The following is a 19,172-nucleotide window of genomic DNA, read 5'->3' as shown; positions in this document are numbered from 1 at the left end:
ATTATTGATAATTTTATAATATTGATAATTAAACAATTAACAAGGAAAAGTGCTTCCTGTCATTGATCCAATTTACCTTTCACCCTTAGACACCATGTTTCTTTTAGTTTTGTGATCAGTGAGACATATGTGGCATTGGCAACAGCCTTGTTAAAATTCTAAGTTTATCCTTCCCACCTTTTGTAGTTAGTGGGACAATTCAGTCATTCTTTAGCCCTCTGGCACCACTCCATTGATTGGTGTTTGGAATAAGCTCACTGTATTTTCTCTCTGCGACTATTTGTACACCTTGTCATCCAGGAGCTCAAAATGTTGCAGTCCCATTCTTTTCCTTTGTCGAAAGTTTTCCTGAGTCCCTTGAATCTCCTTCCTGAATATCTCAATTGTTCTGAGACTGATTACCTGATTACAATGAAGCTCAACAAGACCACTTTGAGGCTGGTATGACTTGTACCAATTGGTACCCAAGTCGTACCAGCTTCAAAGTCGTCTTGTTGAGCCTCATTGTCTGCACTCGTTCTCACCTCGGCTACAGCTATCAATGGCCTGTTTCCTTTATCATTGTTACTTTTTTTACATCTTTCATTAATTTGTTCTATATCTCTCTACATCACCATCTTTATCTCTAGTTTCCCTTTCCCCTGATCAGTCTCGACCCAAGACATCACCTATTCCTTTTCTCCAGAGATGCTGTCTGACCTGCTGAGTTACTCCAGCTTTTTGTGTCTATCTTCGAACCTACAAACCTATACGTCTTGGGAGTGTGGGAGGAAACCAGAGCACTCAGAGAAGACCCACACAGTCACAAGGAGAACTTACAAACTCCGTACAGACAGCAGCAAAGTCAGGATCAAACCCGGGTCTCCAGCGCTGTAAGGCAGCAGCTCCACTTCTGTGCCACCCTGCCATGCTGGCCCTGTGGCTCTGCTCCCAGGCTAAACTCCATGCAGAGGGGAAGAAGTTATTTCTCCAATGTATTTTTGTTATTGATCGCAGTGAGACTGCATTCTATTCCTGCTCTCTCTGAATGTTTGTTCATGAAATCGTTATGTTAAGTCTATTAAAAACTGCTCATTCCCAAATCCAACCGGTTTATCAACAAATAAACGTACTGCTATTCAAACTGCTATTAAGAATACCGGAGAGTTGGTGTTCCATAACTAATTATTTTGGTGATCGAATAAGATTGAAAATGGAAAGATTTATCTGAAAAGCAAAACATTTTACACGTTGGTACATTTTACTGATTCTGACATCAGCTCATTGCATTTGTCTAACTTGCACCTGCCTTTTATGTGTTTTCAAGGAGTTTATGTCAACCTGTATTTTGGGCTGTTGCATTAAATTGAAGGAAACCTACATATTTGTTGTAAGTCAACAGAATCTCGTGAGAATAATTGCAGTTCTTCAATTCTTTTAGTGCTAAAATAATCTCCTACAAAGATTTATTGGGCATTTCTCTGAAACAGTACATCATTTCCCTGCTAAATTAATGCATCACCATGCGTGAATCATTCCAATTTTTCCTTATGAATGATCAGACTGCCAAATTACCTCTTTTAAAACAAAAAATGACAGCCCATCTCTTCTCCGTTTATTAATAATAATTTGTAAGGCACTTTATCTAAGGCCTTCTCAAAGTCCATGTACTCCACATCCACTGGTCCTGCCTAGTCTTTCATGCTCATTACAACTTCAAGAAACTATGAGATACATCAAATGTGATTTCTATTTCATGAATCTATGTTGACTGCCCAATTGCATTAGCGTTTCTAAAGTATTTTAGTGTTGTTATGTTAAGTTTAAATTAAGTTTATTTTAAACCTTTTTAAGTAGCTTGTATCTTTTAAATATTTAAATTTATTTGAATTATTTTCAAAAGCCATTGACAATGGACTAAATGCAGGCAAATGAGACTAGCTTAGATGGGACATTATGGTCGGTATGGATGAGTTGGTCTGAAGAGCCTGTTTCCGTGTTGTATTACTCTATGTCAGTGATGAACTATCAAAGGCTGGAGCATTTTATGTCTATCTTTGGTATAAACTAGCATCTGCAGTTCACTTTTATTACATGTTGCATTCGCCCCATGTTACAATTCTGTTGCTTAGGTACCTCCTCAGTTCTGTTAGGTTAGTTTAGTTTAGTTTAGAGACACAGCAGGGAAGCAGGCCCTTTGGCCCGTTGACTCCGCGCTGAGCAGTGATTCCCGCACACAAACATTATATTATACACTAGGGACAACTTACAATTTTACCAAAGCAATTAACCTACAAACCGGTACGTCATTGGAGTATGGGAGGAAACCAGTGCTCTCGGAGAAAACCCATGCAGGTCATGGGGAGAACATACAAATTCTGTACAGACAGCACGCTTAGTCAGGATCGAACCTGGGTCTCTGGTACTTTAAGCCAACACCTCTACCGCTGTACCACCGGGTCTGAAGGGAGATAGACCAAGTGACAAAGATTAGAGGTGAAAAACAGACAAAGCATGTAAGATAAGGAAAGATGAGGTGGTTAAATGTAAAGCTGGAGGGAGGGAAGTGGATAGAGGGAAATATGGGACTTGGGGGTGGGAGATGAGGGTATGGAAGTGGGGAAATGAGCAGGGTGACTAGGGTGGTGGAAGATAGTGGGAGAAATGTGTGCGCTCCAGGGTAGGTCTGGGTGCAGGGGTGAGAGAAGATGTATTATTTGAAATTGGAGAATTCAATGTTCATTCTATTGGGTGAATGTCCTGTTCTTCTAGTTTACGTGTGGGCTCATCGTAATGGAGGAGGCCTAGGACAGAAAGGTCTGTATAGTATTTTGAAGGGGAGGTAAAATGATTAGCAGCTGGGATATTCAGCAGACCATGGCGGACAGAGAACTAGTGTTTGCCTCGATAGACACAAAGTGCTAGAGTAACTCAACGGGTCAGGCCGCATCTATGGTGCAAAAAGGATGGGTGACTTTACTGGTCGGGACCCTTCTTCAGACTGCAAGTAGAGGGAAGGGAACTGGAGGTAAGAAACGACCAGAACAAAGCAGGACTGGCAACATGCCATTTCTGTCACAAGACAGACACAAAGTGCTGGATTAACTCAGCGGGTCAGGCAGCATTGCTGGAGAAAAATGATGGGTGATGTTTCAGGTCAGGACCCTTCTTCAGACTTAGCCAAAGTCTGAAGAAGGGTCCCGACCCAAAACAAAACCCATCCTTTTTCTCAACAGATGCTGCCTGACCCGCTGAGTTAATCCAGCACTTTGTGTCTGTCTTTGATAGAGACCAGCATCTGCATTTCTTTTCGACACATCTCTGTGACAAGGTGTGTACTAATCATCCTGTGAAGTGCATTGGGACATTTAGTCTCATAAAACACTCATAAAATATTGTTGATAACATAGATATAAAGCACATAGCATTCAGTGCAAGTTTCACTACTTGTGAGCTACTATATAGGAGTGCATAGTGCTACTAATTTTATGTTACGATCATAGATCAATAATTGATATTGACAGACATCTTTGCCTGGATCAACTACTACACATATCAACAGCAATATGCATAGACGTTTGTGATTTATCACATAATTACAGTGCCTTATATTGTCAAGATGTCATGAGGAATCTCATATCTAAAGTGCAGTAATTTTCGTCAGATGAATGGTTCACGAACAAGGCAAATATATATTTGTGCTACTTGTCAAAATGAACCATATTATTAAAAGAAATTATGGCCAAATAATGCATTTACGGATCATGCTCCAGTATATTGCCAAAGGAATGTCCAAGACAACTACTAATTTCACAGCAAATTTTTGATTTGTCGATTCCACTCAGCCCAGTTTAATATGTTTGAATAGAGAAGTGTAATAAATTTGATTTAAGCAATTATATAAAACCACATTTCTGTCTTCATAGCACCTGAATCAAAAATATAAAATGCTACTAGGATTTTTAAATAGCTAAACATGACTGTATTGCTAATTTATATTAGAATACGAATAAGGTAATGGTTCATATTTTATAACAAGCTAGGATTAATTTCCATTATTTTCATGGCTCTTTTCAAAAACATTTTATTGTGCCATTATAAATACCTCTTAATATTTTTCATAGTTTCTTTGTGGTCAGTGTTGTTGCAATCCGTGGGTGGGAACCAAATGAAATGCCAGACCTGTTAATGGTACAATTAGTGCAATTATTTTGTTTTCAACAGGTGACAACTGAACTCGATAATGAATGCACCAAAACCTTCAAAGGCACTTCCAGTGCAGCTCCAATGGCAGCTGGTGTAATTGCATTGGTTCTTGAGGTCAAGTAAGTATTGGAACACAAAATTACCTGTAATGTAGAAATACCATACATAATACTGTCCTGTTCTGAAATGCCTGATGGATTCAAAGATTGATTGAAAAATATAGCTTGGAAACAGGCCCTTCGGCCTGCAAAAGTCCTAGCCGGCCCAACTTCTCCCCAAAGATCAGGCCCTTGAATCCCCGCAACATCCTTGTAAATCTTCTCTGCACTCTTTCCAGCTTTATGACATCGTTCATACACCAGGATGACCAAAACTGAACATAGTTGTCCAAATGTGGCCTCACTGACGTTTTGTTCTGTAACATAACATCCCAACTTCTATATCTAAAATCCTGACTGTTGATAGCCAATGTACCAAATGCCTTCTTTACCACCTCATCTACCTGTGATGCCAGATCCCTCTGCTGTTCAACACTCCCCAGGGGCCTGCCATTCGCTGTGAAGGTCCTGCCCTGGTTTGATTTCCCAAAATGCAACATCTTGCACTTATCTGCATTAAACTCCATTAGTCATTCCTCAGCCCACTTGCTCAGCTGATCAAGATCCTGCTGTAATTTTTGGGAAAAAAAGCAGAAGCACAGGTACACAGTAGTCACCCAGGCTTTAGAGTGAGGAGAGATGATAATTGTTTCTTGTAAGGCACATCTGAAGCAAGGTCCTACTGAAAGGTAACTGTCAAAGCATTTGCATGTTCATAACCTATTTTCATTTTCCATATTTTCGATTGTTTGTTCCATACTTGTTGCAAGTGCGAATTTGTTCATTTGTACAGAAAGTGTTGAGTAGAACTAAGTAAACCAAGAAATCCAGATTCTCTGACTGGAAAATGATAAGGATACAGGTACCTCAGTCTAAAGCAGGGTCCTCACCCAAAATTACACCTCTCCAGACCATACCTGACACGCTAAGTTCCTCCAGTACTTTGTACTTTATACATGTGCTCAATGTGCTTGAGAAGAATTGATTCACCAGTTCCACGTACAGATGTGTCAAAGGAAATTCTCAAGTTGAGGATTGTTCACAAAAATAAAACAAATGGTAACATGGTTGAAAAATGTTTATTGGTTTCATGGTCAGCAAAGAAAAAAAGTCACATTCACTAACCTAGGTAGATCAATTTGGTTCAGGAGAAAAGAATGGGACTGAATTTGAAAAAGAATTGAGGCCCATTTATTTACCTTGAAACATTTTGAGGTAATTCCAAGAAATTGAAAGTATTTATTTCTGATTTAGTTAGGTGGGTATTAAATTTTTGTGAAGTGCGGATCAAGATTAGCCAGGTTTGCTTAAAAATAATTCAATCTATATGTATCTATACTAATTCAAAACAAATGTTCCCAAATGTACAAGTTGGGTGTTTTGAATTGTCTTGTCTTAGCCAGTTGTTTGTTTCCATAGATGCACCTGCTCCACATTGAGTTCAAGTGTTATACACATAAAACCTGTGTTAAGGGCAACCTCACAGTGAGCACAACCACTAACACTGAAAATGATTAGCATGGATTGTGAGGCAAATACTAGGAGAATAAAGGTTTCATCAGTGATCAATCTTAAGTCAGAAGAGTTTTCAATGCAACCAAAAATATTTTGAAAATATTATAGACAATAGATAATAGGTGCACTATTGAACAATAGTTTCTCAAATTTATGATTTAAATAAGTTAACTTTAGACAAATGACCACTCGGAGAGTAACTTGGAATATTCTAGAACATAGGACATAGAATAGTACACATAGGAACAGGCCCTTCAGTCCACAGTGTTGAGCCAAGTTAAACTGATCTCATCTACCTGTACATGATCCATATCCCTCTAATCCATGCACTTTCAAGTGCCTGTTCAAAAGAATCTTAAGCACCACTATCATATCTGCCTCCATCATCACCCCTGGCAATGCCGCTCTCTGATTAATAAAACATGCACCGCACATCTTTATTAAACTTTTCCCTCTCATCGTGTAGCTATGCCCTCCAGTATTGGACATTTCCACTCTGACTGTCTACCCTATTCATGCCTTTCATAACTTTATATTCTTCTACCAAGTTTTGCCTCACTCTCTGACATTCCAGATAAAACAATCCAAGTTTGTAGCAGAAACCCTCTATCCCAGGCAGCATTCTGGTAAAAACACCATCTGCACTCTCCAAAGGCTCCATATCCTTCCTATAATGAGGCGACCAGAACTGCACGCAATACTCCAAATGCGGCCGAACCAATGTCTGATCCTTAGTAATTCATAGATTCAGCAACATTAGGGCAATATTGAATGTGCTCTGGTAAGAATTAGTTCAGCTCTGAGCTGATGCTCAAATATTGGAGAGACATAGAAATCATTTACAAAGAAAGATTTTGTAGATATGAAGGATTTTGTCTACATTGTGCCAAGTGGAAGAATGCTTGGGCAGCTCTTAATTTTATGGTCAAGGCAGAGAATGTTTTGTTTAGTTTGTTATTGTCATGTGTGGCGGAGGTATAGGGAAAAGCTTTTTTGTTGGGTGTTAAGACGAGACATGATTACAATCAAGCTGTCTACAGTGTACAGACATTAAGAAGAGCATAGATAGAGTGAGAAATGCTGCTGTTGGATGGGAGGTTTAAAAGAGTGGAGCAATTGTAATGAATGATTGCAGATCCACCTGGGACCAGCATGCAGAGAGTTGCCTGGCTTGGGCTTTTTATCATAAAATGCGTTGCATGAAAGACCATCTGAAAAATGAAAATCCATCATTTTCAAACGCTGAAAATCTGAAGTTAAAGCGAAAGATGCTGAAAATGACAGCGGGTCTGGCAGCATTAATGGAAAGGGAAATAGGATTAATGCTTAAGGGCTTAAGGTTGAAGACCTTTCATCACAACACGAAAAATGTTTTACAGGCAACTAAAGAAGCTGCCCATACATGCTAAAATGGGAACTAATGGTTGTTTAGGGATTCATCTGGGGAAATTGGGCTAGGCCTGCTCTGTATATAATTTGAGGTAAGTTCATAAGACAAAGGGCCAGAATTAGGCCATTCGGCCCATCAAGTCTGCTCTGCATTCGATCATGGCTGATCTATTTTTCTCTCTCACCCCCATTCTCCAGCCTTCTTCCCGATAACTTTGACATCCTTACTAGTCAAGAACCTATCAATCTCTGCTTTAAAAATACCCAATGACTTGGCCTCTACCTCCATCTGTGGCAATGAACTCTGGCTAAAGAGATTCCTCCACATCTTCATTCTAAATGTAGGTCCATAAGTTCATCAGTAATAGCAGAATTAGGCCATTTGGCTCATCAAGTCTGTTCCACCGTTCAATCATGGCTGATCTTTCCCTCTCAACCCCATTCTCCTGCCTTCTCTACATAGTCCCTGGCACCTTTAATAAGCATCCTTGTGTTTTGAGGCTGTCCTCTGGTCCTAGACTGTATAGATGTAGTCTATCCGGCAGCTCCCGATAAAATAGCATGTAATTAATGTCTTCAAATTGACCTGGAAATAGATTAGAATGGTAATGTCAGTCCCATGAAGGGTCTCGACCCGAAACATCACCAATTCCTTTTCTCCAGAGATGCTGCCTGACCCGTTGAATTACTCCAGTATTTTGTGGCTACCTTTGGAATGGCAATCTCTCCTGCTGTTTCCAATCTCTCCTACCCCACAGTATCTCCGCCAACTGGTGAAAAGTACATTTATGCACCATTCTCTTGCTCTCTTCCTCTTACACCTTCCCCAGGATTTGCTTCAGGGTTGCTGTCAGCCAGGGAGGGAATCTGAAATTCATTTCTTCAGTTGGGGAAGCCGCCTCTAAAAGCATGAGGGAACCAGCAGCACTTCACCGTCATCCTGGCCCGGTCTGACCAGTTTTATGCAGATAGCCTGGACCTTTTGTCTTTGGGAAGAAAAAATTGACACTTGATAACCGGCCCAAATTAACATATGGGCCAAGGTGTTGGAGATTTTCGGCTAATCTAACAAGGATCGCAAATATTCCTAGTAGGATATTCCCTGAGTAGTAGTATGCCCCCAATGTGGATATGTCAAGCAGCTCATCAGCCACAAACAATCAGGCTAACTGCTGCATATATCTTTATCACACCCCAAATTATACGTCTCGCTCATCTCACAACTCGAGTGTGGACCAACCTAAAGCTGACAGTGAAGACAAAGATAGCAGTCTACAATGCCTGTGTCAACAGCACGCTGCTGTACGGCAGTGAGACATGGACTAGATATACCATACTGGAGAGAAGACTCAACACCTTCCACCTTAGAAGCATCCGCTGTATCCTGGGTATATCCTGGCAAGACAGAGTGTCCAATTCCGAGATTCTGTCTCGCGCTGGCCTTCCGAGTATGTACACTCTACTCAGGCAGAGCAGGTTGCGGTGGCTGGGCCATGTCCACCGCATGGAGGATGGCCGTATTCCAAAAGACATCCTCTATGGAGAGCTGACATCTGGGAGGAGAACCATCGGCCGCCACCAGCTACGTTACAAGGATGTCTGCAAGAGAGATATGAAGGTGCTTGACATCGATGTGAAGTCCTGGGAGAACCTTGCAGCTGACCGCATGATGTGGAGAGGTACCCTGAACCAACATCTCAAAACGGGGGACGAGAAACTGATGAACGCAGCGGCAGACAAGCGAGCACACAGAAAGGAGCGCAGCAACTTCAACAGACGAATGTGACCTTTGTGACAGAGACTGTCACTCCCACATTGGTCTCTTCAGCCACAAGCGACGCAGCTCTGGCTGAGGTTTGGAGCAAGCAGCCAACAACTAGGATGCATTACCCATGGTCAGCCATGTCTGAGGGGGGCCTACTAATATGCCCTCAATGTGAATATGTCAAGCCGATCATCAGTCGCAAAAAAACAATCAGGCTAACTGCTGCAAATATCTTCTTCACACCCCAAATTATATGTCCCATTTGGATGCAAAATATTCCAACAAATGTAGTTCCCTTTAGTATCTCAAATAAGAACAAGTGGGTACTCAGTAAGGAGCAGTACAGGTGCAATATTTCACAGGGCAGACCAACAAAAAATTATGCGATTTAAAATACTCATGCATTGACATTTAGAAAGATAAATAATTTTGTACTTTATTTCTGTGTTTGTTTCGCTAATTGATGTTGTTTTAATGAAATGAAAGATTGGACATAATGAAGTGAGGTATTTATAAATTGGTTCACAGTCATTTGGTGTAATTATGCAGAGCAATCATGTTGATCTAACTACAGATGCTATCAGGATGCAATAGATGAGTTGATATCATTTAAATGAAATGAAACAAAAAATGTGGTTGACTGAGGTCACATTGATAGGATTGTCACTAGATCCCACAAAAGTAATCTAGATCATTGCTTCTCCTTCAATCTCTTCTAAGTTAAAAGTTCTGTTGAATTGGTAAGGATAAAAACAGGACGTTGAATGCACAAATTGCATTAAGATGTATATTTGATGTTATTTGAAACCCACCAGGTCACAGGGAGAACATACAATCTCCATATTGTATTCAATTCACATATTGATCAATTCACATTGATCAAACCAGGGTCTCTGACACTGTAAGGCAGCAACTCTACTGCTGCACCACCGTGCTGCCCTAACAGGGAAATAGTGTCGGGTCAGGACCCTTTTTCAAGACTGGAGTAGGGGAGTGATAGCTAGTAGAAAGAAGAGAGGGGAAGGCTGAGGACAAGAACTGGCAAGTGTTAGGTGGCCCCCAGATAAGGAGGGATTAATTGGAAGATAATTCAGGAGAGGAGAGAAGGATGGAGATGGTCACAAAGGCTGGAGATGATAAAACAAAGAGCTGCGGATGGTGGGATTTGCAGGGAATGGAGGGATGTGGATCATGTGTGGGCAGAAGAGATCAGTTCACCATGTCCACACCAACCATTGATCACCCGTTCACACTAGTTCTGTAATGGCAACTTTCCAAATTTTTCCAGTGACTATTTTTCCTATTGCCATTACTACACAGGGAGTTAAAGTGATCTTATGCAAAACCAACGGAACAGATCTTCCAGTCGTTTTTTTCCAGTTTAATTAGTTGTTTATTGAAGTAGTTGTACAAACAAGGAGATGAACATACCAGGCTATACTTATTTTGCATACAAGCCATAGATGGCTGCTCTGTCTATGGTCTGTTCCCAGGTCTCAGTTCTTTCCAGTCGATGGTCGGTCCCCAGGTCGGTCCCCAGGTCGGTCCCCAGGTCGGTCCCCAGGTCGGTCCCCAGGTCGGTCCCCAGGTCGGCCCCCAGGTCGGCCCCCAGGTCGGCCCCCTGGTCCGCCCCCTGGTCCGCCCCCAGGTTCGCCCCCAGGTTCGCCCCCAGGTCCGCCCCCAGGTCGGTCCCCAGGTCTGTCCCCTACTCTCCCTCCCTGTATCTGGCTACTCCCAGTCCCTTATGCACGTATATATACACCACCCTGTACATCGAACGACCATCCCCAAGTGTCCAAAATAATACGGCAAGATATATCTAGACAAAATAATATAATATGCCAACAGTAGCTAGCCTAAATATAAATGGCTCCTACACACTGGCCCCCTACTTTTTCTACATGTATAACGAAACAATTACCAATACACATTAAAAGGAGCTATAAAACTACACATAATCAAAAAATAAATGGTATGTACTCTGTGTTGGCATCTAATCTACTTTAGTGATTCTTCAATCTTTAGGGCCACCAGTCTTTGCAGTACTCAGGTCTCAGCTTCTTGGAGCAGACCTATTTTTGTTATTGGTCTTTCCAAGATGTTGCTCTTAGTCTGAAGTCGAACTGTGCGCACAAGACCTTGTGCATCTGGTATGGTCTCCAATATTCTGCCCATTAGCCAGGAGCCTTGTGGTGCAGTGGAATCAGCCACCACAACAATGTCACCTGGAGCAAAGCTTCTTTTTACCTTTGACCACCGTTGTCGTTCTTGGATTAGAGGCAAGTATTCTTGTGTCCATCGTTTAAAAACAAATCTGCCATATATTGCAACTGTCTCCATCTGCGTTTAATGTATAAGTCTTCCTTTACAAAGAGACCAGGTGGTAGTATTAGCTTCTTCATGCATCACTAGTCTATTCAGGCGACCACCTACTCTCAATAGTCCATCATCCAGCACCGGATCCAGTTTGTACAAATGACTGCTTCTTTTGACACCATTTCTACCAGCTTCTATTACTGATAATTCTTCTTTGAATCTTTATCTTTGACTGAAAGAGATGATTGTGCTTTCTGCTTAGAAAAGATCTTCAGGCCATAAACATTGTCCGCGGAGTATTGCTTTAAAGACTTGCATCTCCTTTTCAACCTTTTCCCTCAGTTTGCCAGGATCCTTTTCAAAGGTACTCACAGCAGTCTGAATCTCCTTTCTCCTATGAGTCAACTGCAACAGCGTTATCTTTACCTTAAGAAGCCAAGCTACGGAAGTTTTCAGATTCCTCCATGATGAGAAATAGGTGATCAGAGAGTTTGTGGAGTTCAATGGATCTTTGGCAATGACGTTCATTGTGATATCTTGCTTGATTTCTGGATCATTAGCAGAGATTGCAGATTCCAAGTGAGATTTTGGTCATTCTCTGTCTGGCTTACAGGGAAACTCTGGTCCTTTGTTCCATCTTTTACAGCTTAAGAAGCGATTTACTGTTAGTCTTCCAAAGGCTTCATCTGCAGGATTTTCCTTTGTGCTAACATATCTCCATTGTGATATATCAGTTGCATCCCTTCCAAAAGAGATCGTGTTTGCTACAAATGTTTGAAATCGTTTGGTTTTGTTGTTGATGTACTTAAGCACTGTTGTGCTATCGGTCCAGAAGATGGATTTGTCCAGTTGAAGCTGTAATTCTTTTTGCAGCATCGTGTCAACTCTGACAGCTGTAAGCTCCATTCTGGGAATTGTCATCTGTTTTAATGGTGCCACTCTATGATGCAACATGCACTTCTTTGCTATCGTTTTTCAGTCTTGGATATGAAACAGTACCGTAGCCACTTTCGCTGGGGTCTGAAAAGTGGCGTCTGAAAACTCCCATCCAAGTTTTTCCTTGCAGACCTCCTGCATAATCAACTCGGCTGGCAGAGCAAATGGTGCGAGAAATCCTAAAGGACCGCATTTAGAGCCGACCACGGACAGGATGGTCGATCCTGTGCAGCAATTCTGAACATGAACACATCTGTTTCAACACACCAGTGCAATCCCAGTGCTCTTTCCATTGGCAGATTGTCTTTGTCCAAGTCCAACTCCATGATCTCTTTAGTTCTGTTTTCTTGTGGAATGGATGCCAATACTGCACGACTGTTGCTAATCCATTTTGACAGCATGAATCCTCCCTTTTGGCAGATGGCAGTCAGGTCTTGTACCATCTGAACTGCTTCTTGTTCCGAAGGCATGGATTTTAAACAATCATCTATGTCGAAGTTGTTCTTTATTGTGTTTGTCACCTCTGCTGGAAAGTGAGCTTTGTTGTCCTCAGCAGTTTTCCATAATGCAAAGTTTGCACAACTTGGTGACGACACGGCTCCAAAAAGATGTACCTTCATCCGGTATTCAACAAGATCTTGCTGCACATCACCATCGGGCCACCACAGAAATAGCAGATAGTCAATATGCTTTTCTGATACCTTGACCTAATGAAACATTGCTTTGATGTCAGCCATCAAATCAACCGGTTCTTGTCTGAATCTGATGTGAACTCCAATGAGTGAGTTGGTTAGGTCTGGACCCTGTAGCAGTTGAGTTATGTGTTGTTCCTTTGAAGGTTCCACCACAGTCAAAGACCACCCTTAAAGTTCCTTTCTTTGAGTGATACACCCCGTGGTGAGGGATGTACCAGAGTTCGCCATCACTTCGATTCAGCTGGTCCACTGGTCCCCTTTCAGCATAACCATTGTCAATCATTTCAGTGAGGAAAGATGTATATTCATCGTGACATTTCTTATTCTTGCCAAACTCCCGTTTCAGGCTCTGGATGCTCTGCTCAGCAATGCAACGATTATTTGGCACGCTGGCGCTTTTTTGTTTAAAAGGTAAGTCTAGACAAAAGTGCCCATCTGTCATCCTTGCTGAGTGATTCACAATATCCAAGAACTTTACATCTTCTCTGGCCATTTCCTCTGTTTCCTTGCTAGTTCTTTCACTGAAGTTGTGATTGTATTGTTTGACCAGTAGCTGTTCTAGGTTTGCAATGAATATTCAATTGACAGCAGCAGCAGGGCAGCCATTTACATCCCTGCTGTCGTTGTCTCTTCTCAAGGGAACATAGATGACCCACCCCAGTAGGGTCCTCACGGCGTATGGTCCATCCGCTTGGCTGCTGACCAGCTCCCAAGGTTCCAATACCTTTGAAGCATTTGTCCCGATGAGTAGGTCAAAGCCAGAGTCTATTTCAGGAATCTTGATATCCTTCAAGTGAGGCCATTGTGTCAGTCTGCTTGTCTGGGAATGTTTAGCTGGGAAACAGGCATGGTCATATGTGTGGACACATCAGATAGTTGAATAAAGCCGTCTTTGTCCGGACTATATACTTCCCAACCTGAGATATGATGACTGGTCACAGGCTTCACTTGGTTGATGGTACGCAAGAGCATTTTGGTCTTTGGTCCTGTAATGTTCAGCCTTCTCATCAAGCTTTCTGTGCAAAAGGTAGATGAACTTCCATGATCCAAAAATGCATAGGTTTGCAACACTGTACTCCCCTTGTGGCTCTTTACTTGTACTGGTACAATGGAGAAGATGCAGGTTTTATCACTGGCCCCAATATTCCCACACATTTGAGGTGAGAGAACAGCATTACTCCCAATTGGTTTTTCATTCTGTTCTGTATGTACTGGTTTATTTTCTTTATCCTTTTGTTCAATGTGAAGTATTTCAGGATGATTTTGGTTGCATGCATCACAAGTCAAACGACTCTTGCAGTCTTTGCTCATGTGACCTATTTGCAAACATCCAAAACAGACTCCCTTCTCCTTTAAGAAATCTATCTTTTCTCTGTGCCCCTTCTTCCTGGTCTGTGGACATCGCCCTAATGCGTGACCACCTTTGTTACAGAACAAACAAGAACCTTCTGGGTTGGTGGTAGATACATTTCTTTTCATTCTATTTGCTGTCAGATTTTCTTGCACCTGTGCTTCTTCAGGTATTGCAGTTGTTGCAAAACTGTTTCCTCTTAGTTGCTGCTTTTCTCTTGCCTTAGCAAAAGTAGAGCTTTTGACAGTTACAACCGGCTTAGCTGATAGTATCTTCACTTGTTTCTCTATGAAGTCTACTAGGTCAGAAAATCTAGTTCGATATCCAAGGTGCCCCTGCCTTATCCCTCCACTTGTTTCTGAGCTTGTGAGGCAGTTTTAGGATAGTCTTCATATTGGAAGCGACATTCATTTCCTCTATATAGGTGAGATGTTCCATTTCATTGCAACTGATTTTGCTTTTTGAATTCATCTTCAGGCAGTGGTAACTTCACCAATGCCTCGTAATTTTCTTCGACTTCATCACAGAGCTTGATTAATTGAATCAGGTTAGATTGCACCATTTACATTTTACCTTGATTCCATGCGCTCGTTCAGCATTTCCATTAACTTGATAGCTTGTTTACATCTTGAGCTTTTCCTCTTCTGGTGCTTTTCAATGAGCGATTCCAAGCCCTTGGCAGTGTGTTTAATAACCCTTTTTTTCCTTTTCAACATCGCCATCTTGTGACTGAGCATCAGATCTGACCACAGACATACTTGTACACTATCCCTTTAAGACACGTTAACGTAAAGGTCGTAACAGCACAAATATACAAAACAACTGATATTGTGCGATTCTCAAGGTCACTTCTTTGTTCTCAATTCTCCATTACAGAACCCGTTTTCCAATGCAGCTTATCACATATAGCTTCTCCAATGAAGCTTAATGCTGTACGTACTCACTTGCCCTGCATGTTGGCTTTCGAGGTTTTCAATCTCAGTTCGTTAGATTAGCGCAGGTGATGACTTTGTCCAGTCTGTGGGATTCGGCGTCAGGCTTGTGAAATAAAACAATCCTTGTTCCGTCCAGTTGATTCACAAGCTCCAGTCTCACTCATAAAGCTAGTTCTTACCTAAAATGTAATGGCAACTTTCCAATTTTTCCAGTGACTATTTTTCCAATTGCCATTACTACACAGGGAGTCAGAGTGATCGTATGGAAACGCCAGCAGAACAGATCTTTCCGCCGTCTTTTCCAGTTTAATTAGTTGTTTATCGAAGTAGTTGTATAAACAAGGAGATGAACATACCAGGCTACACTTATTTTGCATACAAGTCAAAGCTGGCTGCTCTGTCCCTGGTCTGGTCCCAGGTCTCAGATCTTTCCAGTTGATGGTCTGTCCCCAGGTCTGTCCCCAGGTCTGTCCCCAGGTCTGTCCCCAGGTCGGTCCCCAGGTCGGTCCCCTGGTCCGTCCCCTGGTCCGTCCCCAGGTCTGTCCCCAGGTCGGTCCCCAGGTCGGTCCCCTGGTCCGTCCCCTGGTCTGTCCATGTCTAGTCAGAACTGTATACTCTCCCTCCCTGTATCTTGCTACTCCCAGTCCCTTATGCCCATATATTGACAGCACCCTGTACATCTAACAACCGCCCCCCCCCCCCCCGTGCCCAAAATAATATGGCAAGCGATATCTAGACAAAATAATATAATATGCCAACAGTAGCTAGCTTAAACATAAATGGCTCCTACAAGTTCTATGCTATCCCACGTTCTTGTCCACTCTGTACACACGACAGGTAATTTACCGAAGCCAATTACCGCACAAACCCATCTCTCAAAGTCACAGGGAGAACATGCAAACTCCACACAGAAAGCACCCAAGGTCAGGATCAAAGCTGAGTCTCTGATGGTGTGAGGCAGCAGCTCTACCAGCTGTGCCAATATGCCACCCATTTTGATGTGCACCTCACAGCGAAGCCTACTATCACTTCTCTAAGAAGGTACTGACAGAGGTATGTCTCAAGTTGCATCTACAACTGCAGCAACAGAGCAGGCCATGGGTACCTTGATGGGTCAGGTGAGGATCACAGCGACCATCACTTTCTGTGCCTCTGAACAATTTCATCATTTTGTTGTCGGTACTTATGACATTTACACATTCTTGACTCCTGTCTCTAGATTTCTAGCTGGTGTAATAGACATCTGTGAGATTTCACAAGTCGCATTAGACATGTGCACCCGGAAGGTGCTTTCAGTTCCAGAGCAGATTTAATCGTTTTCTATAATAGAGAGTGGGAGGCTGCAAGAACATATAGATTCCCGAAGATTGCAGGTTTCTAAGGAGCCCCATTTGAATTCTCAGATTTTCCAAATTGCAAGAGATTTCATAGATGCATAGAGTTGTACAGCAAAGAAATGGGCCCCAAGGCTCACAACATCAATGCTGACCTTTTTTTGCCCATCTACACTAATTCCATTTGCTCCCATTTGTACCATATTCTTTATGCGTTGCCTATTCAGTTCCTTAATGTGCAGCATATCTACAAATACACCACCAGAAAGTGGGTTTGCTCTGACAATGCATTTATTCTGACTCTGACAATGTATGCATTCTGACTCCTTGACAAAGCCCAATCATAAAAGGAGAACATGCAACAATGGACACCACTCTGCCTCCTAGAGCTGGCATTCCAAAGCAACATTTGGGGTATTGTATGCAGTTCTGGTTGCCCCATTGCAGGAAGGATGTGGAAGATTTGAAGTGAGTGTAGAATAGGTTTATCAGAATGCTCATCCGCACTAATTTATTACTCCCTCCTCAACTCTGTGATCTTTGTACGATGGTTTTTTCTACAGCATCTTATTAAATGCTGTCTGAAAAACCAAATACATTGCATCTACTGGTTTATTTTATCCAACCTGTCTATCACATCCTCAACAAACGTTAATAAAGTTGCCAAATATGTTCTGACATTCGTAAAGCCTTATTGACTCTACTGGATTGCCTGAAGACAGGCTGAGAGGGGGAAATTGTGGACTAGAAGAAATTACAGAGAAAGAGACAAACAGGAAATTTAAATGCAAGATGGTGAATTTTAATGTGAAGGCTTTGGAGATCTGGGAGCTAATGTAAATAATTGAGGCATCTGTAATGGATGTGTTTGTAATGAAGTGTGGGGATAACCCAAGAAAAATTGCAGGAGAGATGAACAGCCAGCTAATGTCTCTACATTGGCAACTTAGAAAGATGCTTGTGCCTGTAAAGGTGCAATGGTGACCTGCTTTTCTCACTTTCATTTGGATGTTGCAGGGCAGCAGTAGGCTTGATGAATCATGCAACACAAAATGTAAAATCTTATGTTATCCTCTATTGATATTAAAGCATCTTTGCTTTGCATGCAAGAAAGTTCTAATTTACACTGTGGTGCTTCCTATTAGCAGTCCTAACCATTACCAAATTAGTTTAGTTTAGTTTAGAAATACAGCGTGGAAACAGGCCTTTCTGCCCACCGAGTCTGCACTGACCAGCGATTTCTGCACACTTACACTATCCTACACACTAGGGACAATTTTTGTTACAATTTTTACTGAAGAGCATTACACAACCTATAAACCTGTATGTCTTTGGAGTGTGGGAGGAAACTGAAGCACCTGGAGAAAACCCACGCAGTTATGGGAAGAACATGTACATCTGCCACAGACAGCAATGGTAGTCAGGATCGAACCCGGGTCTCTGGCGCTGTAAGGCAGCAACCCAACCACTGTGCCACCTTGCCGCCCTAAAGAGGGATTTGATCTGCAGTCAAATGCTCTCCCACTTAGCTGTACCCCCATTCACTACAATTCAACTTGAAGGTGAATTTTACGCAGAGGAATAGCTGAAGATTTTGATCAGGCTGTTTTGGACAGTAATGAACTCAAGACAGTCTATAATGTCCTCTTCTGTTGTGACTTCTATTTTGCTCCTTGTGAAGTCTTTGAAGAAATAATATCCTTGTGGAAAGACAAGATGTATTTCCAACATATAGCAGCTTGCTTGTTTTCTTCCTTACAAATACAGCACCTAAATTAAAAGCGCAAATGGATCTAACAGCACTGGTGATAGAAATATTTCTGCATCACATTAAGCCTTTGCTCCTTCTTGTGACCATTTCATCATGTTTTGGGTAAATATTACCACAGTACATATTATCTCCTCATGCAGCAGTTTCTGGCAAGAGTGATGATTGCACTCATTAGCTAAAGGATATCAGCGTTGGTCCAATGAACACAGATCTGTTTACTGATTTCAGTTGCAAAATAGCACTGGGATTCACAAGCTTGACATTGTGGGTGTGAGAATAATAAAACTGAACTTCATCTTTAGCCTAGTTGCCATGGCTGCAGTTAGAGGTCATAGTGGCAGCTGCTAACTAGTTGCCGTTTTGCCGGATGCTCCCCTCCTGCTATGTGTTTTCATGCACCCTGATTTCTAAAGGTTTCATGGTGTTTAATTCCTCCTACTTATTTGGCAATTGTACTTATTGAAAAATGTTTCCTCCTATGTTGAGATTTACTCTCGGTGGCAATGGCTGTTTTGGGACTTCCCCTGAGATCAGAGATTTTACGTCTGATTTTTAAAACCCGCCTTTACTTGTTTAGCAACAAAACCAAGTTTACTTTGTATACAATGCAATCCCTCAGCGGCGCCAATAACAATTTATAGAGCTTCCCGCTGACAATTCTTAACATAATAAAACAACTGGAGGTAAAATTAAAGCAGCAGGGTAGTTGTGGATATTTATGTGAGTTCATCAAAACTAAACGTCCCTCAGCATTTCTAATAATTATTTGCAAATCTTAAGTACATTTTATATTCCCATTTAGTTAAATTGATATCACAGTTAGAAGCAAAATGAAATGGAATAACAAGGCAACTTTGAAAATGTTTATGAAAATTCTTGCCT

The 19,172-nt window shown here is 41.7% G+C and overlaps 1 protein-coding gene across 1 annotated transcript in view; it reads left to right on the top strand.

Annotated features, from left to right (window-relative positions):
• The window catches only part of LOC144595281 (PC3-like endoprotease variant B), a 560,764-nt gene that overhangs the window by 324,977 nt on the left and 216,615 nt on the right, over positions 1-19,172 (top strand). The window contains exon 11 of the mRNA XM_078402585.1: positions 4,204-4,304. Coding sequence (XP_078258711.1) covers positions 4,204-4,304 — 101 coding nt within the window. The remainder of the gene's footprint in view (positions 1-4,203; positions 4,305-19,172) is intronic.

This window comes from Rhinoraja longicauda, chromosome 7 (genome assembly GCF_053455715.1).
Source record: "Rhinoraja longicauda isolate Sanriku21f chromosome 7, sRhiLon1.1, whole genome shotgun sequence".
NCBI classification, from domain to species: Eukaryota; Metazoa; Chordata; class Chondrichthyes; order Rajiformes; family Arhynchobatidae; genus Rhinoraja; species Rhinoraja longicauda.
The sequence above is the reverse complement of the archived record's forward strand: the minus strand, read 5'-3'. Positions and strand labels throughout refer to the sequence as shown.